The 20,344-nt window shown below is 47.3% G+C and overlaps 1 protein-coding gene across 3 annotated transcripts in view; it reads right to left on the minus strand.

Moving 5' to 3' along the window:
* Positions 1-20,344, minus strand: part of GAS7 (growth arrest specific 7) — a 108,329-nt gene that overhangs the window by 59,339 nt on the left and 28,646 nt on the right. For 2 of the 3 annotated variants that reach the window (XM_075518732.1, XM_075518731.1), the window contains exon 2: positions 7,657-7,780. In XM_075518732.1, the coding sequence (XP_075374847.1) occupies positions 7,657-7,780 (124 nt within the window). The remainder of the gene's footprint in view (positions 1-7,656; positions 7,781-20,344) is intronic. The other variant, XM_075518733.1, reaches the window with a different exon arrangement.

Genomic DNA, 20,344 nt, shown 5'->3' on the forward strand with positions numbered 1-20,344 from the left:
AAGCCCAAACAAGATAAAATATTCCAGCTGAGGCTTTATAATTTCCTTGTAAAGTTGGAGGCTTACTTCATGCCTCACAGACAACATTCTTATTTATACAACGGAAAATGCTGGCTGTTTTTGTACTAGCACAACACTGCTGGCTCACACTCAGTTTTAGATCCTCCAGAGTCTTTGTCTGTAAACTGCTCCATTGCCTGTCTTTGTCACTTAATTATTTCTGATGAAATCTCCAACCTTAAGTGCATCTTTACTGAACAGCATCCATCTTTACTGAACAGCACCCTGCTCTTCCAGCGTGTGCCATCAGCTGCAGGATCATTGTGAATTCTGAGCCTGTTCTGTGCGGCACACCATGTTCTCTCCCAGCTTCAGTTAAAGTTAACGTTTGAATAAGTACTCTCAATGTCAACATGCCATTCATTACTGGAAATACAGACTACAATGAAGTCTCGGGCAGATCCCTGCAGGATTTCCTTCGGTGCAAACATCCCTTTGACAAGGGACCATTGATTACCATGCTTTGAGTATGATCTGCCAAACAGTTTTTCACCATCTTATTGTAATTTAACTATGGTCCCCTTTCCCTTTAGTTTGCTTTCCCTCTAGCTAGCTTTCAAACTGCTTTTGCTGCTTTTTAAGACCTGTCTTCCTGTAAATGAGCTGCCTTTCCTGCACGCAGGGTCTCTGCTCACAGACCTGCCCTGCCCAGAGGCTGCATAGATGTTTAGCCACAATCCTGTCACATGAAAGGGCACGCACCTTGTCTGACCACTGCTCGTCAATGATGGAAGTGCTAAAAGTGCCATGAACCTGCCAAGAAAGCCTGCTCTTGCTAGCACCCACCTTCAGAAAGGCGATGCTTCCCCCTGCAGCCCCAGAGCGGGGCGGGGGGGTGCTCTGTTGTGCTCTTACCCAAGCCAGGGCTCAGCCACAGCCTTGAGCTTGGTGAATACCCCCACCCCAGCCCACCCTGGGATATGCTGCCCACTGACTGGCAGGGCGACTGGTTGGGCACACAGGTCAGAATGCTGCAGAAGGACATGCCACTCAGAGGATGTCCAAATACAACATTTAAAAGAACAGACAGTGAACCCAATGCCTGGAGCTTCCACATATGCTTAGCATATGGCTGAGATAAGTGACTGTCTTCTACCTCATGCAGGAGAGACATATGATGGAACGGACAACCAAAGGGAGGATGCATGACAGCAACGCCTAAGGGATGTGTTACACCTATAGAAAGAAAGCAAGACCATGGATTTGTGGGCTTCAGCCTACGGGAGACCTTGCAGAGCGCTGTGCAACCAAAAACGCAGTGCTACATTTGCTACTTAACATTAGCCCTGAAGGAAAAACCACAATGTAGCACTCTAGCAATTAGCTGAGTTTAGCAGCAGGCCAAGTTTGGGTACCTCTGGACCCTGGAAAAGGGGGGAGGATCAGAGCCAGCTCCTGCAGCAGGACACTGTTGGCGGAGGCTCAGCAGCTGCATCCTTGGATGGAAGTGGCTGGACAGGGTCCCCAGGGTGCGTGCAGCACCCGGGCAAGGCAGAGCTCAAAGGAACTGCTAGCAGGGCTCCAACTGAGGAGAGCTGAGGATACTGCATGCTCTGGGCATGGAGAGGAGCCCTTCCTTCCTTCCGCTCACTTTCTGGCTACTTGTTCCCCCAGATCACTACCTATGAAAGAACACGAGCATCTCCCACTCTGTCCACTGAACAGCTCTGTGCTTCTTCTAGTTATTATTAGTTTCTCCTCTCAAATTTCTGCATGCTTGAGTAGAAGTAGATAGCCTCTTTCCTCTGCTTCAGCTCCACTGCCTGGCTCAGCCTCAGTGGGTAGGAGAAACCGCATAGGAGGGTTATTCAGAAAATACAGAAAAGCCTCATAGGAGAGATATTCTAAGTTATTTAAAATAAGAGAAAAAAAAACCCCAAACCCACATAAAAAACAGTCTCCACAGCAGCCACAGAGACCTGCTATAAGCTAGAAGAATAACCAGTCATATTTATTCTCTCTGAAACCATTTGTTCCCTCAGCAAGCAGAGCTCAGACCATGGTTGAGATATAGAAATCCTTTCTTGGATTCAAAAATTTCAAGGGAAAAAAAAAAGGCTACATAAAGTACAAGCCACTATAACAAAGCTAAAGTTGTACAGTCCCAGACAATTTGGTGCTTCAGCACCTGGAGAAGACACCCTTGATTTGGCAGGGTTATTCTGATCCAGGTCCAGATTCTGCACCTGGAAACGGAAGGAAACTCCACAGAGCACTTCAGAGGAGCCTGGGAGGGAACCTACCTTTGGTCGATGACAGATAGCAACCACAGAGCCTTTCCAGGACAATTTAATGTTTCTTCCTGTTGAATAGGAAGCTTTGTAGATCCTGATAACAGGAGACATGAGACATCCACAGGGCCATGCCTAAACTGCTCTGAAGTCAGAGCCTCCTTCCACTTTGGGACTGAAAACTGAAGTCTCTGACAGAAAGCTCCAAATGGAGGAGAAGAAAAATGCATTTTTCAGTGCAGCCCAGTGTAAGAAGGTCCCTGGAAACCCTTACAGTCCAAGCATGTGTCCCAGTGTTTTGCTGCATGTCAGAGGGTCCGCCCCTCTGGTGCCAGCCTCCACCTACTCCATGCAGCAGAAGGCCCTGGGAGTAGACAGTGTACCGGCTGAGGTCCCCCATCTGAAACATCTACTATAACCTTCAGTGAACAGTGCCTTGCTGTTATCCAAGATGCCTTAAACTCACCTTCCAGTGCAGCTGTCTTAATATACAATTATAATAAAATACTTTATTCACAACATCTAGTTTCAGCCAAGCAGTTACAGATGCTTGTGAAAGACAGAAGTGAAAAAAAAAAAAAAAAGAAAACCACAATTAAACGACTCAGACTAAAAATAACAAGAAAGTTCTTTCTCCTTCCTTTGTCGCTCTGAAGTGCTATCCCCTCCTGGCAGGGTGCTACTCAGAGCTTCCTGTTCTCCGAGCATACCTTATGCCTTGTTGCATCTGTTAAGGAGAGCCCTCCATGAGAAAGTCTGCATCACAATGTACACTCATTTGACAGCTCTGGGAAGCTCCTTGGCTCGAGGAAAGCTCCTTCCCAAGCCCTTTGAAGAGGGTTCAGACAGATTTAATCTTTCACTCTGAATCTCACAGTACTTATTCCTTGTCCAGGAGATGGTTTGGCCATTTGCCTTCATTAAAATAAAGACTGCTTCACTCCCTTGGAGATGCAAATATTTCTTCCTCAGATGGGTGGGAACTACTCTGTTTGACTGACTGGTTAACACTTTGTTGCCTCAAGAAGTTCCCTTTTCTTCCCTCTAGTGACTTGCTGGCATGTTTAACTATGAAATGTATCTTACACAGAATCTTGTATTTTGTAATAGTCTGTACATTAACAAGTATACTTGTTGCAGCCATCTATATGGGATTAATACATGTAGACCATTGCTGGCATTTGGCTGAGACCAGGCATAACAGTAGTAGGGTGGGTAATCTCTAACATCTTTCTCTCATAGGCAGACTCAACATCCAGATTCTGCTGGGCTGCATGGACAGATCCCAGAGCTGTTACTTCCCATGCTATGCTATATTCTAAAAGAGCCTACATTTCATCAATCCCGCTGAAGCTGGACCTCTGTCCAGCAAGGAGAAGTTATCAATATGGTTTGTCGGGATGTGCAGTGTCCTAGCAAGAGAAGTGCTCATGCCGTTCCTGGTAGGCACTATTGCCATCAGCACCCAGAGCAGTATTCCCTGACCCCTCACAGTCTCCTGCTGCATGTGTGGGGCGTGAGAAGAAGCCTCATTTCAGACCATCTCAGCTGTGGAATCAGAGGGGAAAGACCATGGGAAGGCAACGTGCCCAGGGTCTACAGTATTTCCTGATGGGTTAGCAATGTCCCTTCTCTTTCAGCTGAGACCAGACGTACATTCTAGCAATGGCTATCAATCACCCCTACAGTGGTTTTACAGCAAGTCAACATGCAGTCAGCCAGCCACTTTGTGAGTCACTGTGTGAAAGCTGCTGAACACCCAGACTTCCCTGTGGTAGAAAAAAAAAATTGAGAGAATTTGTGAAGAGTGTGGAGGAGGTCTTGAAACACTTTCTAATCATCCGTCTCAGTGCAGAGACGACTGGTCCATGGGAGGCCTGAGAAATGTTTATGACCTTACAAACCAAGAGTTTTGCATCAACTGCTGTTGGTGGGTAATGGTGAGCAGAAGACCCCTTTAACTACATGGATCAGACTGAAGGCCAACCAGCTAGCTTCCTCTGACCTCTGAGTTACCATGCTCGTGCACTAAACAGTGATATCTCTCTCAAACGTTCCAGCATACTTTCATCATCTGGTGATAGCTGTGATAAAGAGAGGAGTACATCTACACAAATAAGACCTTGACGGAAAAAAGACCTAGCTCCTGCTGCTGAAACAATGGTGCCTCGGAGGCAAAGCAGGAAGGAGGCCCATGAAACCCTGTGACAGAGACGTATGCTGGCACCATGTCCCCATGACAAACTCTGCCAGTGTTTATCTTGATACTCCCAGCAGCAGTTGCAGCAATGACAGGATAAATATGCAGTTAAGACAAGTCAGCAGGTGCAGACAGTGAGCTGTCCAGTCTATGAGCCTTGCTATAAACATTACCCATGCCAATGCAGCTCTATCATAGGAAAAACGGGGGCTGCAGTTTTATAGTGTATTGTCTTTGACTTATCATATGGTTCAAAGCCAAAGAATACTTCCTGAGTGTCAAGGTGCAATCACACTGTTAGTCAGCAAGCCTTGCACGCCAAATGTGACTTTATGGTGACTGCATGGCTCAGCAGGTCCAGCTTTGCAGCACAGTCAAGGAAGAAAGTGCATATCCAACATGAGACTGGACAATCTGCCTATGGATACTCCTGCACTACCAGTTTTGCAGGGACAAAGGTCAGAGCCAATTAGTCAGATTAAATCAAAACAGTGTCCAGAAGACAGATGCTCATGCCAGGGCTGGATGAGGCTTCATCATACACTTCAACAGAAAGGCTTGGAGGTTGCATTCAGCTGGCCTGGATGTTGCTTGTCTGAGGCCTAGATGACACCACAGGTGACAATTCTTTGGCGCATAATCCACTTTGAGGAAGCATAGGCATTTGGGATGTGAATCTGATAGTGCAATATAGCCCAACTAGAGCAAAAATACTCCCAAGCAATATCATCAAACCGATAAACTAGCAAAAAGCAGTATCTACACAGCTAGAAGACTTTCAGGCAACAGCATATTCTACCTGAGCAGGCTGAGAGAAACTGAGTTTGCCAGGAACACCAGCTGGAGGAGTGGAGGGGCCAGAGTGCCCCTGGACATGCTGCAGGAGAATTCTGCTGTCTCACAAAAGACTACAACCCTCATGGAAGGTGTGGGAGGCTTAGAAATGCATGATTCTTGAGTCCAGCACAAGAAACAAGAGCAGCCTAACTTCAAAGCCAGTTGGGCTTAGGAGCTTTTTCATCTAAACAGAACTTGAATAAGGGCTCCCTAAAGCAAGGACCAGAACACAGAAATCCCACTTCTACCCTCTCTATTATTTTTTGATATTCTGAAAACCATATTCGTTGCTGCATAGCAATCCCATTGCAGTAGCTGAGAGCACAACCATAGGTGGTTTGGGCATTCTCCCAAAAAGGACTGGTTGGAAGTGACCTCTGGAAGTCTCCAGCCCAGCTACTCACTCTGAGCAGGATCACTGCTAACAACAGATCAGGTCAGCCACAGCTTTATCTAGCCAGGTTCTGAGATCTCCCAAGGATGGAGATTCCACCACCTCCCTGGTCAGCCTATGCCAGGGCTATCCTGCCTTCCTACAGAAAATCGTTTTCCTGATTTCTGACCTGGACCTACCAATCAGGATGTGGCTATTGGCCCTCGTTACATTGTGTGTAACTTTTGTGAGGAAAGTAAAAAGCTGCCTGACATTATGGAGAAACTGAGTCCAGGCCATCTACCTTTCTGGGGTGAGGTTCCTGTGAAAAGAGCTTTTATCACATAAAAACCAGGCTCTGCCTCTTACTGGTTTTATCTGACCTCAAGCCAGTGCATGTGAATAAGGGTCCATCACCATGATGGCTCAGGACTGAGTTTAATCACCTCCTTACCCACCTCTGAATTGCAGTGGGGACAGGGTATCTAACTCCTACCGATCTCCCTAGCCGTGCAGGGGATGCTGCCCATGAGCCAGAGCAGACTATGCTTGAAAATGAAGGCACTGTTTAATGTGCCTTCTGGAGGGGCCTATGAGATGTCAGTGCATAAAACTCAGGTAAATAATGACTCGGCCAAGTTCTAGGCCAAAGGCTTCTGAAATAAAACACATCAGTCCCTGAATGGACTGTGAGGCACGTTGTGACAGCCCATGGCTCTCCTTGCACTCACAGTGAGTCACAAAGAGGAACACCAGTGGTCATTCCTGATGGCTTTGACTCTGTTGTGAACAAGGTGAACTCCTGCTGTCCTTTCCTCCCTTGTCATTCTGTCATTCTTTCTGCTACAGAAATCTGGTTTTGCTGGTCACAAGTCTGTGTTTTGCAACGCTGTTCTGAGCTCATGACGAGAAAAGCTGGTAGACACAGAGCCTTAGGTAAGCCAGAGGTGGTACAAGTTTGACAGGTCTTGAGCAGCTGATAAGATTGTGAGTTAAGTCTGCTTCTCCACTAGCATGACAGCGAATAAAACACAGACTATAAAATATAGTCTGAAAAATATAGACTGAAGATTCTGTCTTTGATGTCCCATTACATGTGTTTTTCTTCCCTTGTCTCCATGGGCAAGTTGAGTCTGAGTTGAGCAACTTTTCAATTAACTATTTCTGTTTTCCCCTAATGGTGCTTTAGTGATACTTGACATTCTATCAAACTACTTTACATATATGTACATATATAGACATAAATATCTCCACCTAAAGGGAAAGGAAATAAGGAAAGTGGTAAAAATTATACCACTATATATATTTAGAATATAATATTTAGATATTATATAGATATTTAGATATTAGATATTTATAGATAGATATTAGATATATCTATATATATCTGTAGATAGATAATAGATATTATATATCTATTAATATAGATATTAATAGATATTTAGAATATATTCTAAATAGCTATATATATTTAGAATATAAAACAGTGTTTTATATTCTAAAACATTTATGCCAGGGGTGTTTCTACTTTACATTCTCTGTCTTTTGTAAAAGCTTCAGATGTCTTCTAATGGTCAGAATTAAGATGACAGAGAATCAGAAGACTACATCTTCTTATAAGTATTTTCTTTCATATGGTGGCAAGGTCATATTAATTCTTTTGACTCTGGGCCTACTTTGTCATCAAAATCAACTTGAGAGACAATTTCCTGCAACAGCTCTGTACTGCTGGGGTGACACACTTACCGAGCCTTACTTTTCAAGCATTGGAACAGGCTGCCCAGGGAAGTGGTTGAGCCACCATCCCTGGAAGTATTTAAAAGACGTTTGGATGAGGTGCTTAGGGACATGGTGTAGTGGTGGTCTCGGTAGTGTTAGGTTTACGGTTGGACTCGATGATCTTACAGGTCTTTTCCAATCTATACGATTCTGTGATTCTGTGAGCCCCCACTTACCATTTGTGAAGGTGTTCACATAGTACCTTCGGCCCTGGGGAGACATATAGCTCTGCCAGCCGGGGGGAAGATGGCCGTTCAAGGTATCTTCTCCTGTCTGAGGAGTTGCCTTTCTGGGTTTCTGCTGAGAAAAGAAAAAAAACCCAACCTATTAAGTCAATATCTAGATAATGTAAAGTCTAACCAGACACACATCTGGAAAGGGACCATGTGGTTTGGCATTCTAGAGATTGCAATACACCCAAAGACTTTCAGTCCATTTCTTCCCTCATCTGTCCTAGCTTCATCCAGAACATGAAGCAACCTTCCCTTGGAGCACTGGCTACACAGAACATCCTTTGAGAGAGAAATTAAACCCCTCTGTATTTGATGTCCCATGAGCACCTGGACCTGTCCAAGAAAATGACTCTTGTTAAGCAGTAAAATGCAAAGCATAAAATAATCAAGTGTCTGAGAAAGAAAGGCATGCCTCTGGCACTCATTTACCTTCATGTGGATATACTGGTGGGTCAAAGCCCTGGCCATGGAGGTGCTACACCAATTTAATTTACAGGGGAACCATCACCTTCAGACATTTTCAAGAAGAAACACGACAGAGCCATGTTGCCTATAGCAGTGTGCTGAAGTAAATTTATCAGTATGCTGATTATATACTAATAATGCATGTAATTAGCAATGTATACATTACTGATCTAGATATAATCTGGATCCATATCATCCAGATACAGGATCATTAGGATCCAGATTACTAGGAGTGATCCAGATCATTAGGAACAGCAGGAGATGAGCGTCATGCTGTCACCTGCTCTCCAGGCACACACAGAACTGGAACACACAGAGCTTTCATCCCTGGAAGTATTTAGAAGACGTTTGGATGAGGTGCTTAGGGACATGGTATAGTGGTGGTCTTGGTAGTGTTAGGTTTACGGTTGGACTCGATGATCTTATAGGTCTTTTCCAACCTATACGATCCTGTGATTCTGTGATTCTGTGAACTGCTCTCAGGGTTCAAGTGCCACCTCAGCTGTACATCTTTTCACCAACCCAGCTGCAAGCCTCAGTGCAGGTTCAGGGTGCAAGGAAAAGAAAGAGGTGAAGCTGAAGTGCAAGTAATTGTCTGCACTACATTGCATCACCTGGATTATTTCCCTCTTCCAGGTAGCTCTGGTGGTTCCTTGGTAGCTTGGGATTTACAGCAGCTGCTTGATGTGAGACTGGCAAAGAGGGCTTCATCCCAAAGGAGGCATGAACCCCGTCTGGTCCCTTCAGCTGGGAACACTGAATAAGGCAAAGGTAGAGAGATAAGATGCATTTCCAAAGAGTGCCAGCTGCGGCCCTACAGGGCTGTGGCTATGAACCCAACGGCTTCCTCAGGGCTCACATCCAGAGAGCTCCACTTTGCCTTTCCACATTCCCTAAGGCAAACCAGGCATGCAATGTACTTATTTTTTGTTTGTTTGTTTGCATTGCCTTCAAAGGAAGAAATACAAAAGAACAAGGAAAAATGTGTGAAATAAATGGAATTATTTACCCCATGGAAGCTAATCTCTATCCAGGAAATGTCTTCCGACACAGTGGGGGACAAGTCTGAAGTGACTGCACTCGGTTGACAAGCAGCCACGTCCAGGGGACAGCCAGAGTTTCAGTATCTGGCTGCAAATAATGTTCAAACATTGACAGACATATGAACAGTACTGTCAGAAAGAAACCTGTGATGGGTCCTTCTCCTACACATGCAGTCTCTGAGTGAAATTCCAGTTCTGTTCCAACCCAGACTAAAAGGGCCATTTAATGATTTTGGAGCCAAAAGTCTATTTTATATTTCTTTTCCGTTTCAGAAAACTCTGATTACAATGGCTCTCAAGAGGCACTGAACTCGAGAGTGATCTTGTGTTCATGCCTCATCAAGCGTACTTGCACAGACAGGTCACAGGCTGCAAGGCAGCCATACGGACCCAAGGCCAGTGTGAGATGAATACTGTCACACCACTGCAGCACAGAGGGAGCCTAGGCTGATTCAGATTTTAGCTCCTCTTCTTGAGCAGAGATACAGCCTGGGACACTTAACTGGCTCAACATGAATTTAACAAGTTAGCTCAGGAGATACTAACGGACTCTACCAGGTTTATGACTCAAATCCCATGCTCTGCGTGCCTATGGCTAGCAGGGTGGTATGCAGAATTAATCAGTAGGATCTCTGCAATCTATTCCTATCCCCTGTGTTTCTGCTCTCTAAGGTTAAATCAAATCAGTTTACAGTTCCACTCACCCTGCTGTACATGTGAGAAAGCAGAAGCTTTCACAGTTTATGTTACTGTTTGATTTTTTTTTGCTGATCTCAGCTTAGGATGCAAGTGAAAACTTCTCTTACACATTAGCCTGCCCAAAGGCACATGTTCTCATTATTGTTAGTGTTATACTATTGCCTAGAAATGCACTAAATTAAATTCTTGTCTTAGTGAAGCTAGCACAGCCATGCCTGTTCTGTGATCACAGGGGCAGGACTCCTCCATACATGCCACTCAAACACCTCTCTGTTTCATATAGCTTTCCGTGAAAGCTCTGAATCCTACTAATGAAAACATTAAACCTCATGAATATGACAGAAAAATTAAGCTATCCTAGTTTTACCTCTGGGTTATCTGAGTTCTCTTCCAGCACGATATGGGTGTTTATGGAAGTGCCTTGTTTCACTATGCAATGCCACTGCTAACATGGCTCCAACAACCACATACTTATTTGCAATTCTTTACAGCCACATCGTGGCACCACCAGAAACTTGCTCATGCAGCCCTGACACCTGCAGTATGGCCCTAATATCCAGCATCATCCTTTTGTTTGGTCTTACTCTCACTCAAGACTGAAAATAACTCATTGCAGGCTTCCCAGGTATGACATCCCTGGAAGCATTGCATTGCTTGCGCAGGTGATGCAGACCAGTGGATGGGTGTATGGCGCTGACACATACTTTTATCACATGGACCTTACAAACAAAAGCTGTTTTGTGCAAGCTTCCTTTTGGTCCTGTTCAGCTCCTGTGACCTGCCAGGCAGGGGAGCTTTTCCATCTCACCTCTCTCAGACACCCCTCTCTACAGTTTCACCTAATGTGATGAAACACTGGGAAGAAAAAAGAACTCTTGGAAAGAGTATGTCTGACCAGTGCAGTCACCCCAGTAATTGCAATAACAGCTAAGAAGAAAGCTGGTTGATTTCTGTCTCCAGGACTACCTCCCGAGAGGCTGTCCTTGCACCTTACCCATACACAGTCCTTGTCCAAAACACAGGTAGGTCTGGTGAGAAAGCCAGGGCTAAAAGGCATTCAAAGGTTCAGGATCAAGAAACATATGCAAAGAAGGTCAGATCAGAGGGGAAAGCATGATAGGCCCAAGTTATTTTTTGAACCACAAAACCAGTCTCTCTCCCAGCATATTCCAAGGGATAGCACAGAGTGCTGGGACAAATTCTGGGACAGCTCCTAAAAACTCTCTCCATCACAGTGTTAATGGCCCCCCATTATTGTTTGCAAAAGCGCACTGAAGAAAAATGGAATTCCACAGTGTAGGAGTGTACCAGCTCATGAAGAATTTGGCCGCAGGTTGGGTCCCTTAGATTCACTGCACAGATCTCTGGCCTTGAAGATAACAAAGTTACACCAGACTATCTCTGCTGTACGTGATCACCCCATAAAGAGGAATTTGGGATAATCCAACCCTGGGTTCTGTTCCAGGATCTAGAATCATAGAATCATCAAGGTTGGAAAGGACCTTTAAGATCATCGAGTCCAACTGTTCAAGAAGGTACAGAATTTCACACATTTTTACTGCACCCTCACCATTAACACTGCACCACTCCTTAACATCTTCTTTCCCTCCTGGAACTGAAGTCCTATCCATTCCTGCTGCCCCTCTTTCTTAATATGGTCCTATAGTGATCCCGTGTACCAAGTAGGTCAAGACTAGGTTCAGCTCACTTTAGGGGCCCATGCTATTACTTCCTTTCACATGGTCAGCACCAGTATGCTGCAAGGACAGATACCGCTGGTTTGCTTAAGGGAAGCTCTGCAATTGCCCCAACATCCTTTGAGTGACTTTTTCACTGTTGCTTCAGGCCTCCCTAATGGACTGCAGGAAAAGCAGAGGTCTTGTACAGACAGGTGCCATGGCTGTACTCTTAAACAAAGGCTGGATGTACAAAGGCTGTACTCTTAAACAAAAGATACATCCACCAAGAGATGGACGTAGACAGTATAGAGTGGACACCAGCAAATGTTGGATGGAAATAGTATAAAGACCAAAGTTAAGCCAATGTTTTAGCTAGAGTCCCTGCCAAAATGTGTATCGCTTCAAAAAAGCACACAAGCATTACGTTTTGCAGTTGCTAATTCTATTTTTGAGTTACTAATATTTCTACTTTTGCTTCTGATTTTGCCAATAAAGAAGTATTGCGAGTACAGTAGTCCCTGTCAATGATGGCCAAGAGGACTGAATATAAGGGAAACCCCAGCACTGCCAAATGTAGACGTTCTCGTAAACAATGGGGCAATGTTTTGCTTGGATGTGGTAGATCTCTTCCTTTTGTTTTGTATGGATGTGTGGATCTCTTCCTTTTGTTTTAGAGAGGAATGTGATCCTAAACAGCAGCTCACTATTGGGCAGGACTTTATCCCCCCCTGGGGACTGCAGAGTAAGATCCTCTGGATGCTGGGACCACTTCTGTGTTAGAGCCCCTAACTGGTCCCAGCGCAATCCCCTCACACACACACTTGAACTCCCACTCCTATAGCAGCTCCGCTCCAAACTGATACTCTATGGAGGAAAGAGGAACTGAAAATGGCATAGGGGAGGAATCGAAGCAGAAATGAAACTTGGCTTCATCCTCTACTGCTCACCATGCCACATCCATTGAAGCAGAGATACCAGGAGGCTCTGGGATAGATGGTGTGGGGCAGTAGCATATGGGGCTGGGCTCTATAATGCATCACAGATTAAGCACCTCACAGTTTTGGCACACTCAGCAGCGCATCCTTTCAGAAATGAGAGTGCCACGGAGACCATGGTGGCAGCACATTATCCCCTCTCTGCCAAACCAGGAGATCTGAGTAACAGCAGAGACTTTCTTGCTCTGTTTTTCTCAGCAGACACAACCCTCTCCTAGCCAGACCCTCTGCAGTCCCTTCTTCTAGCATCAGCACAGTTAAACTGGAACCATGTTTACACACCCATAGGGGAGAAGTTCGGGCTAACCTGGCATATAATGACAGGCAATCCTGCTGCCAGTCCACTGAGACAAGACAGAGACCGGGGCCAGGAGACAGCACAGAGATGGGGAGCGACCGGCAGATGGTGTTCAAGAGCCCAGCTCCACAGCTGGCACAGCACCGCCGCACAGGCTTCAAACCTCTCCCCAAACCCAGCTCTTACCAGGACACACCCTGTGCCCAGCCACATGTCACAAGAAAAGTGAGGCACTTCTGCTTGCACACCTCTTCCTTAGACAGCTCGGCAAGACTGTGCTATTACTTTGATCTCTTGTGCTTATTTTTAGGAGAATTATTGCCAGGATAGTTTATGAGAACGGTAAATCGCAACAGAGGACTGTTTACATGGAGAGGAGGTTTCGATATCAGCAGAGAGCATTATGAACCAGCAAAATCAGAAGAGCAGACAGTGACTGGAAGTTGAAACTAGACAGGCTCAGACTGAAAAGAATCTGCCAATCACGAGGATAAGGATCGACTCAACGGCTTACCAGGGGGCTGTGCACTTCTTGTAGTTCCTCCATCGAGATTAAGTGCCTCTTTCTAGAAGATCTGTTCTATTCCAACCAGAGAAAAAGATGGGACCCTGAAGCCCCTAACCCAGCTGTGCAGAAGCTCAGGCTGGGTGGGCTAGAAATCCCTTCTGCCTTCCAAATCCTGAACTCCCGCAGTGCCTTTGAGCTGCGAGAAACACTTACGCCACTCCCCTCACTGTCACTTCTGGGAGTGTCACCAGCCGCTGCATGGTGGTGGACAGGCAGATCTGGACCTGAAAAGGATGTCTGCAACACACCGTTGAGGAAACAGGAAATTTGAACAATGTGAGCAGAGCAGAGAATGTGTGACCCCTGTGAAATCCTCCTGCATCTGTATTTGCTGCCTGGAAAAGGGACCAAAGTATGTCTCAAAACATTCAAAACCAAGAATACAAGCACTTCCCTCCTACGAGATTTCCTAGGATCAGAAGTCCATATAGCAGGGGTACATGCAGGGGTAGAGAAGCCAACAGGCCTCATTCTCCATGGCAAGCGATGGTTTTCATTTGCCGGCTGCAGAAACAGAGGTACAGGATTCTCCTGATCTATGTACAGCAGAAAGGAACCAGAAATGAGCAGCAAATGCAAAAGGCATCTCAAAGCAGAGAGGGCACTGGAGCTCTTCAGCAGCAAACCACGCGCCAGAGAGCAGGCAAAGGCAAGCATATGAAATGAGAGCAGATCTATGGGGTTAACCTACCTAGTCCAGGATACCAGCACTGACAAGAGGCAGAAGGATATGCTTTTTAGGGCAGAGCATATGAACCTGACCGTTACCTGTGGCCCATTCCCCCTGCATCCACAGGCGTTGGGTTAGGCATGTCAGGGAGAGGAGGACAACCATTACAGGCAGGACAGCCACCCCACAGCATCACAACCTACCCAGAGGCAACACTCTTGACCAGGGACCAGTGTTTCATCTGTGCGCTGTTAAGCACAGATTGTCTAGAAGCATGTCTGAAGAGAACGACAACGGGTCAGACATCCTGGATGCTCCGTGCAGAAAAGCACCAGCTATGGCCCGCGTGTTGAAGCCCTGGCACTCTCTGTCTAGCTGAGCCAGCTCAGAATAGGGCAGCACGTCCAGCAGGGAGGCAGTGGGGGTGCTTCTCCCGCTCCACCTCTTCTGACCTTCTGATTATTTTGTTTTTCTTTTCTTTCTTGCTCTTCTTGATCAAGTTAGCAGCAGCCGAACTCATCCTGTTTCTTTGGAAGACCACCTGGCAATGTGATCCCCTCCCAATGGCAGAAAAAAAGAAAGCCAAAAGGAGTTTTATGCAGCAAAGTGAGGCAACAGGGAGCAAAGGGCCCGCACACATCAGTCCATCCCATGCTGACTGACCCCCTGAGCCAAGTTCAGCCTTGCTCAATAGAGGAAAATCACTTCCCATTTTCAAACTGCAGGAAATCCCCACTCCCCTTCAAAGAGGGATCCTAGGGAGGAAACATCTGTGCACTTAAAAGCCTGAGCTCTCTGAAGATGCGTAAGCTCGCATTGCGCTCCAGCAGAGTCTCTCCTGAACACACAACCCAAGGTAAAGCAAAATAATCCCAAAATCACAAATGCAGGCCCTGAGCAACCTGATCTAACTCTGAACAGGGGGTTGGACCATAGACTTCCAAAAGTCCCTTCCAATTTAAATTTTTCTATGATTTTATGATCCTATTTCAACAGAGCATCCAGGCTTGGAGCAAATGAAGAGGATGCCTCTAGCTGTGGGAAAGGTTTGAATTAAATGCAGTGTCAGGACACTTACCTGCTGTTGCCACTTGCTCAGAGTCACACTGCACTTCTGCTGAGACACAACAGCACAAAGAAAGGCTGCAGAGTCCAGCTAAGCAGCTCCCCTGAAGTGTTCCGCCAAGTGCTGGAGGATCACTGGGGACAGAAAGCTGGATAAAACGTGCAGGGGAAACTCCTTGCAAGAAGCAATGCAACGACACAGCAGGGAAAAACTGCCACAACGTGAACCTGCACCAGAACAGCCCTCTGTTCTGCGGGGAAAAGCTTGCTCTGTACTGACGTTACTGAGCTTATGTTTCTGTCTAACTGCAGTTTTCATAAATACCTAACTTGGCAAAGGTGTGTGTCAACCCAAGGGTATGAAGCAGAAATAAGGCAGACGTGGTGCAGTCAAAAGAAATGGGGTCTGCGTTTGAACACAGCTGATGCTGCAAACAGGATTTGCCACAGAAGACCCTTGGTAGCAGGGATGCCTACACCAACACTCATGTCCATCCCAAGTTTGGCATGAAGATCCCAGCGCTGAGCGCCCAGTGCCCCGCAGACCCTCCCCAGGCTGGGCATGGGCATGGGCATGCCCACGCTCACGTGTGCCCTGGCAGACAAAGGGGAATGCCCAGGGCAGCTCTGAACCCCTCCGGCGTTACCCGCAGTCTCTCTCTCTCTCTAGTACTTTGAGTCATTCTGTATTTTGTTCATTTTTATGCAATGTTTCTTGCTCAACATTTGGTTTCCATGGAGTCACATACACTGTGTGAAACAGATTTATATTTAGAAAGTGGAGCGGGTCATATGACCTGTCCCAGTTGTCATGGCAACCAGCACAGCTCCCGTTCGGCTGAATTTGGTGGCACATGGCTGCTGGGGACAAGTCGCCCACCCTGGGTGGCCCTGCGGGCATCGCTTCTGCAGCAGAAACACAGCAAGACACTGCCAACGCAGACATGGCCACTGCCCCTCCAGTCCTCACAGCCCAGCCACGGCATTCCTCTTCCTTGGGCACCGTGCCTCGTCTCTGGCCATCTTCTGTAACACCAGCCCTCTTCCTTGAAGAGAAAAAGTCCCTTTGCCTGTGTTAAGTGTTAGGGCATCTCAGAGCGCTGCTTGCGCTGCTAAGCTGGCGCCGTGGGCTGAGCTAGCCCCAGCACATACCCCACATGCCAGTCTAGCAGGACAGCTCTCATTTTTCCCGGTCTTAAAAATCTCCCTGCCCTAATAAGTCTCCTCTGTGCTACGCCAAAGCCTTCTGCACCCCTTCTTCCTCCTAAATAACTTCAGCATCTCCATGCAGCTGCCGTTTCCTTGGATGCAATCTCTGCCACCTTCCTACCAACCTGTCACGGCTGTGACCAGGAGGAGGACCAGGTGGCCCTTGTGCATGGGTCTCTGGTCTGGGGCCAACTCTCCTGTAAGCTCCGCACCCCTCGATTTCCCATTTGGCTCTGAAATGCTGCAGTGTGCTTGCTTCCCACCCAGCTCTACCTTCCCCGCTGAGGGCCTGCTCTCCCAGCCAGATGCACAGCTGCCAAAATCCTCCCTCCTCTCCCACCCAGGTCCCTGGCTGCGGTGCAGGCATGTGCCCAGGACTTTGCTTTAAGGTAATATCCATAAATAGCACTGTGTTTGCAGAGAATTAGCCTTCTGGGACTGTATACTTTTCTCTGCCAGTACCCTAAACTAGGGAAAAACAAACTGTTTCTTAAGGATACATGACCCAAGGAGACAGACTGGGTGATGTTTTCTGGCTCAGTGCTGTGTGAGAGACCAAAATGGGTGGGAAAAGATCCCTTCAAAACAGGGACTGTCGAGCCAGAGGTGAAAAATCCAAGTAACTCCAGTGCAGCTCAGTCCTCTCCCTTCCTTCTCAACATGTGCCTGGTACACGAAGCCAGACTGGGCCAGACTGGGAGAAGCCACAGTATTGAGCTGCAGCTGAGCTTGTCCCCTGTGGTGGGTCTCATGGGAGCCATGGCATCAGGTCTGGTCCAGATCCTGTCGCAGATGATGCTCACTCCCTGGCAAAGCAGCAGTTTAGGGAGCTGCTTGGCAATGGCTATAGACTTTTTTGGCTGAGGAGAGGGAAGCTGGGCAGGTGTAAGAAGTAGGAAGGATAAGAAAGATGGGGGGGGGGGGGGGGGGAGATTCAATGTGGGGAAAGAGCATAGGAGTGGGGCCCTGATTTGGGGAGGGTGGTTAGCAAGAAAGAGAATAAAAAGCCTGTGACGGCTCCCGATTTGGGGAGCGGCAGGTGTGACAGGAGGGTGAGTGCAGTTTGCAGAGGAGGACAGCCCAGCTGCTGGCTTTCTCGCTTCTTGCTCTGCCTGAGCGCTCGGCACGCTCCCAAGCGAGTTCATCACTTTCCTATGCTCCCTTTTCAGCGTGCTCACAGCCGGCGTGAGTGCAACCCTGTGACAGTATTTAGCGCTATCTGACAAGGGCGTAGAGTCCTGGCACTGAATTAGCATCCAAGAAAGGGGAAACGAAGTACCACCCTCACAGCAGGCGCCGAAGACCCTGAACAGCCAGATGGGAGAGGTGTCTGCTCTGAGTAAGAAAGCCTGTCTAGAACATGGTGACCGTGGCTACACTCTGCAAGTATAATGCATATATACCCACAGGGAGCTCAGGAATCACCCCCTAGGAAAATACACGGTTGTTTTTCCTTTTTGTGCTAATGGACAGAAAAGTCATTTAATGGACAAATCTGTCCCATTCCCTTTGAGCAGTTCCTCCCGGATAGTGTTATCCAGCCGAGCTACGCATGGAGAGGTGATGGCCAAAGTGAGACTGGATGGGAAAGAAGCTGTGGATGGTCACATCGGGCAGCAGCAAGGACCTGGCACTGCGAGGTGGAGCTTCTCCAGCGTGGCCTGGGGAGACCCAATGTGCACTTGGCCAAGGAGGGGTCAATCACGCAGACTGCTGTGATGACGGGCTCAGCTCCACACACAATGGAGCTCAGAGGAACATTAACAGCAACACAGAGGGACAATGATGGGTGGGGAACCGAGATAACCTAATTCCACAAACAGAGCACCCTGCCTGGAGCCTCCCCTGTGCATGAGAGCAATCATCCCCATTGTCTGGGGTGAAAACCATCACAGTGAGTCAAGGCAAAGGCTCTCTACATCATCTTACAGACTGATGCTGCCTCTAGGGGTATGGGACTCATTATGGGATGCAGGCAAAGGGCATCTTGGGATTATACAAGACAAGGGATGGTTAGGGGAAGAAACAAAAGTGGGGGAAAGGAGGAAACCAGTGTGGGAAAACAGAGGGGTAAGGGGATGAAAGCAGCTAGTCTCGTGTAAATGGGCAGCTGGTCATCACATTTGCCTGTCCATGCCCTGAGTCTCATCACTGCAGTCCGTCCTGTCTTCTTATTAAAATCCATTTCTAACTATTTTCCTGGGTAAGGGCCTCTCCATTCAGTATGGATGTGCATGCATGAAGATTTAATTACTGCCAGCAACTGGAGTGGGGCCCACAAGCCATAGGGGCCGGTGTGTTTGCAGTGCCAGCAACTGGAGACACTGCAGTACTGGTGTATCATGTGGGTCATATTAAGCTGGACTAGCCAGGTATCGAAACAGCCGTAAGTAAGTCTTGGCCAGATACTGGAGAGACCAGAGGGTCTTTGAGCTGCTCCTGGAGGGGCCAGGAGATCCAAGCCAACTACAGTAGGGACTGTAAGTTCTGGTTGTTGGCTGAGACCCGTTTGCTCATGCGTGTCTCTGTGTGTCAGGTGAAAGGATCCATGGCTCAGCTGCCAGGTAGACGGGGTATCTACATCCAGTTACCGGCAGGATCTTCAGTGTGTGTCTGTGCATGTGCTGGTGTGTGCAAGGAGGTCTGCGAACCAGCAACTGGAGTGGGGCTGCAGTCTCAGGGGCTGCATGACCACGTCCCAGCAACTGGGGAGACTGGGATCCAGGGCCAGCTCCTGGACAGACTGTCTCAGGTCAGTTACTGGAGGACTCCACGTTGTGTGTATGTATGCATTCCCCATTAACAGACCTGAATCCTTTTTCAGCCAGGAAGGGGAACAAGATAAGGCTGTTGGTGCATTTCTGAGAGTGCTGAGTGGTTTTGTCTGTGTTGATCTGTGCGGCTGGCCACGTGTATACATGTAGAAGAACTATGCATGTGAGTTTGTGTTGTATGCCTACTGGTATACATGCTTAGCCTCATTGCTCTCAGAACCTGGGGATATGGAGCTGTGGCAGCCTTGCCTCTAGTGGGCTATCCAATTCAGCAGCCCCTAACACAGTACACAAGCACTTCCCAGCCCTTGGTATTCGTCTTTCCAGGTGCTGATGTGGAAGACAGTTAGCTGAGGTGGAATAATCCCAGTCCAAAACAAAGCTAAGCAATGATGAAGAGAGATACCTCACATGTGCCTGTCCCTGTTGTAGCCCTGGGGGAATGCGGGAGCATTGCAGCGTATCTATGTTGATGCCTTCATGCAGAAGCTCATCTCTGCAGCACCAGTTTAACAAAAACCTTCACACAGTATGTCTGCCTAAACTCTAAGGCATGGGGCACTGAAGAGAAAAGAGGCATATCTCAGCATCAACATGTGGCCTTGGAGACCCTCATGGAAAGTCAGCATATGTACCATACAGAAGTTAAAAGGCAAGTGCAAGAATGCCAGGAAGGACTGGGCTGGTGACTCTCGCCCGTTCCCAAGCACAGCTGTATCCAACTGCCTCCCTCAAACAGAGAGAAATCCCTTCCAGAAGTCCATTTTCCTGTAGCAGTCAAGGAGCTTCTCTGAAATATCTGTAGTCCTTTTTCTTCTTCCCAAAGAGAAATAAAGTTAGCACTCTCCCAATCCTCTTGTTTTCCTTTCAGCACCATTGTTTCTTGCTCTTCAGAGAGTTAACATTTGGCATCTAATTTGCTAACTAGCAGGACCGACATGGGCTGTGGAGGTCTGGGAATGGTTCATCTGCCAGTATACAGCCAGCTTGGGTCACCACAAGCAGCGCTCTGAGTGCTCTGTCCTGCTACCTTTCTGTTATTAGGAAATGAAGCCATGGTGTCTTCCTACCATGATGTCTTGAAATAACAGGATGTGGCCAGCTGGGACAAAGATGATTTCTCAAGAGATCCAGAGCTGACGGTAGCACAGTTTCATGTTTCCATG

Source organism: Mycteria americana, chromosome 16, assembly GCF_035582795.1.
Source record: "Mycteria americana isolate JAX WOST 10 ecotype Jacksonville Zoo and Gardens chromosome 16, USCA_MyAme_1.0, whole genome shotgun sequence".
NCBI classification, from domain to species: Eukaryota; Metazoa; Chordata; class Aves; order Ciconiiformes; family Ciconiidae; genus Mycteria; species Mycteria americana.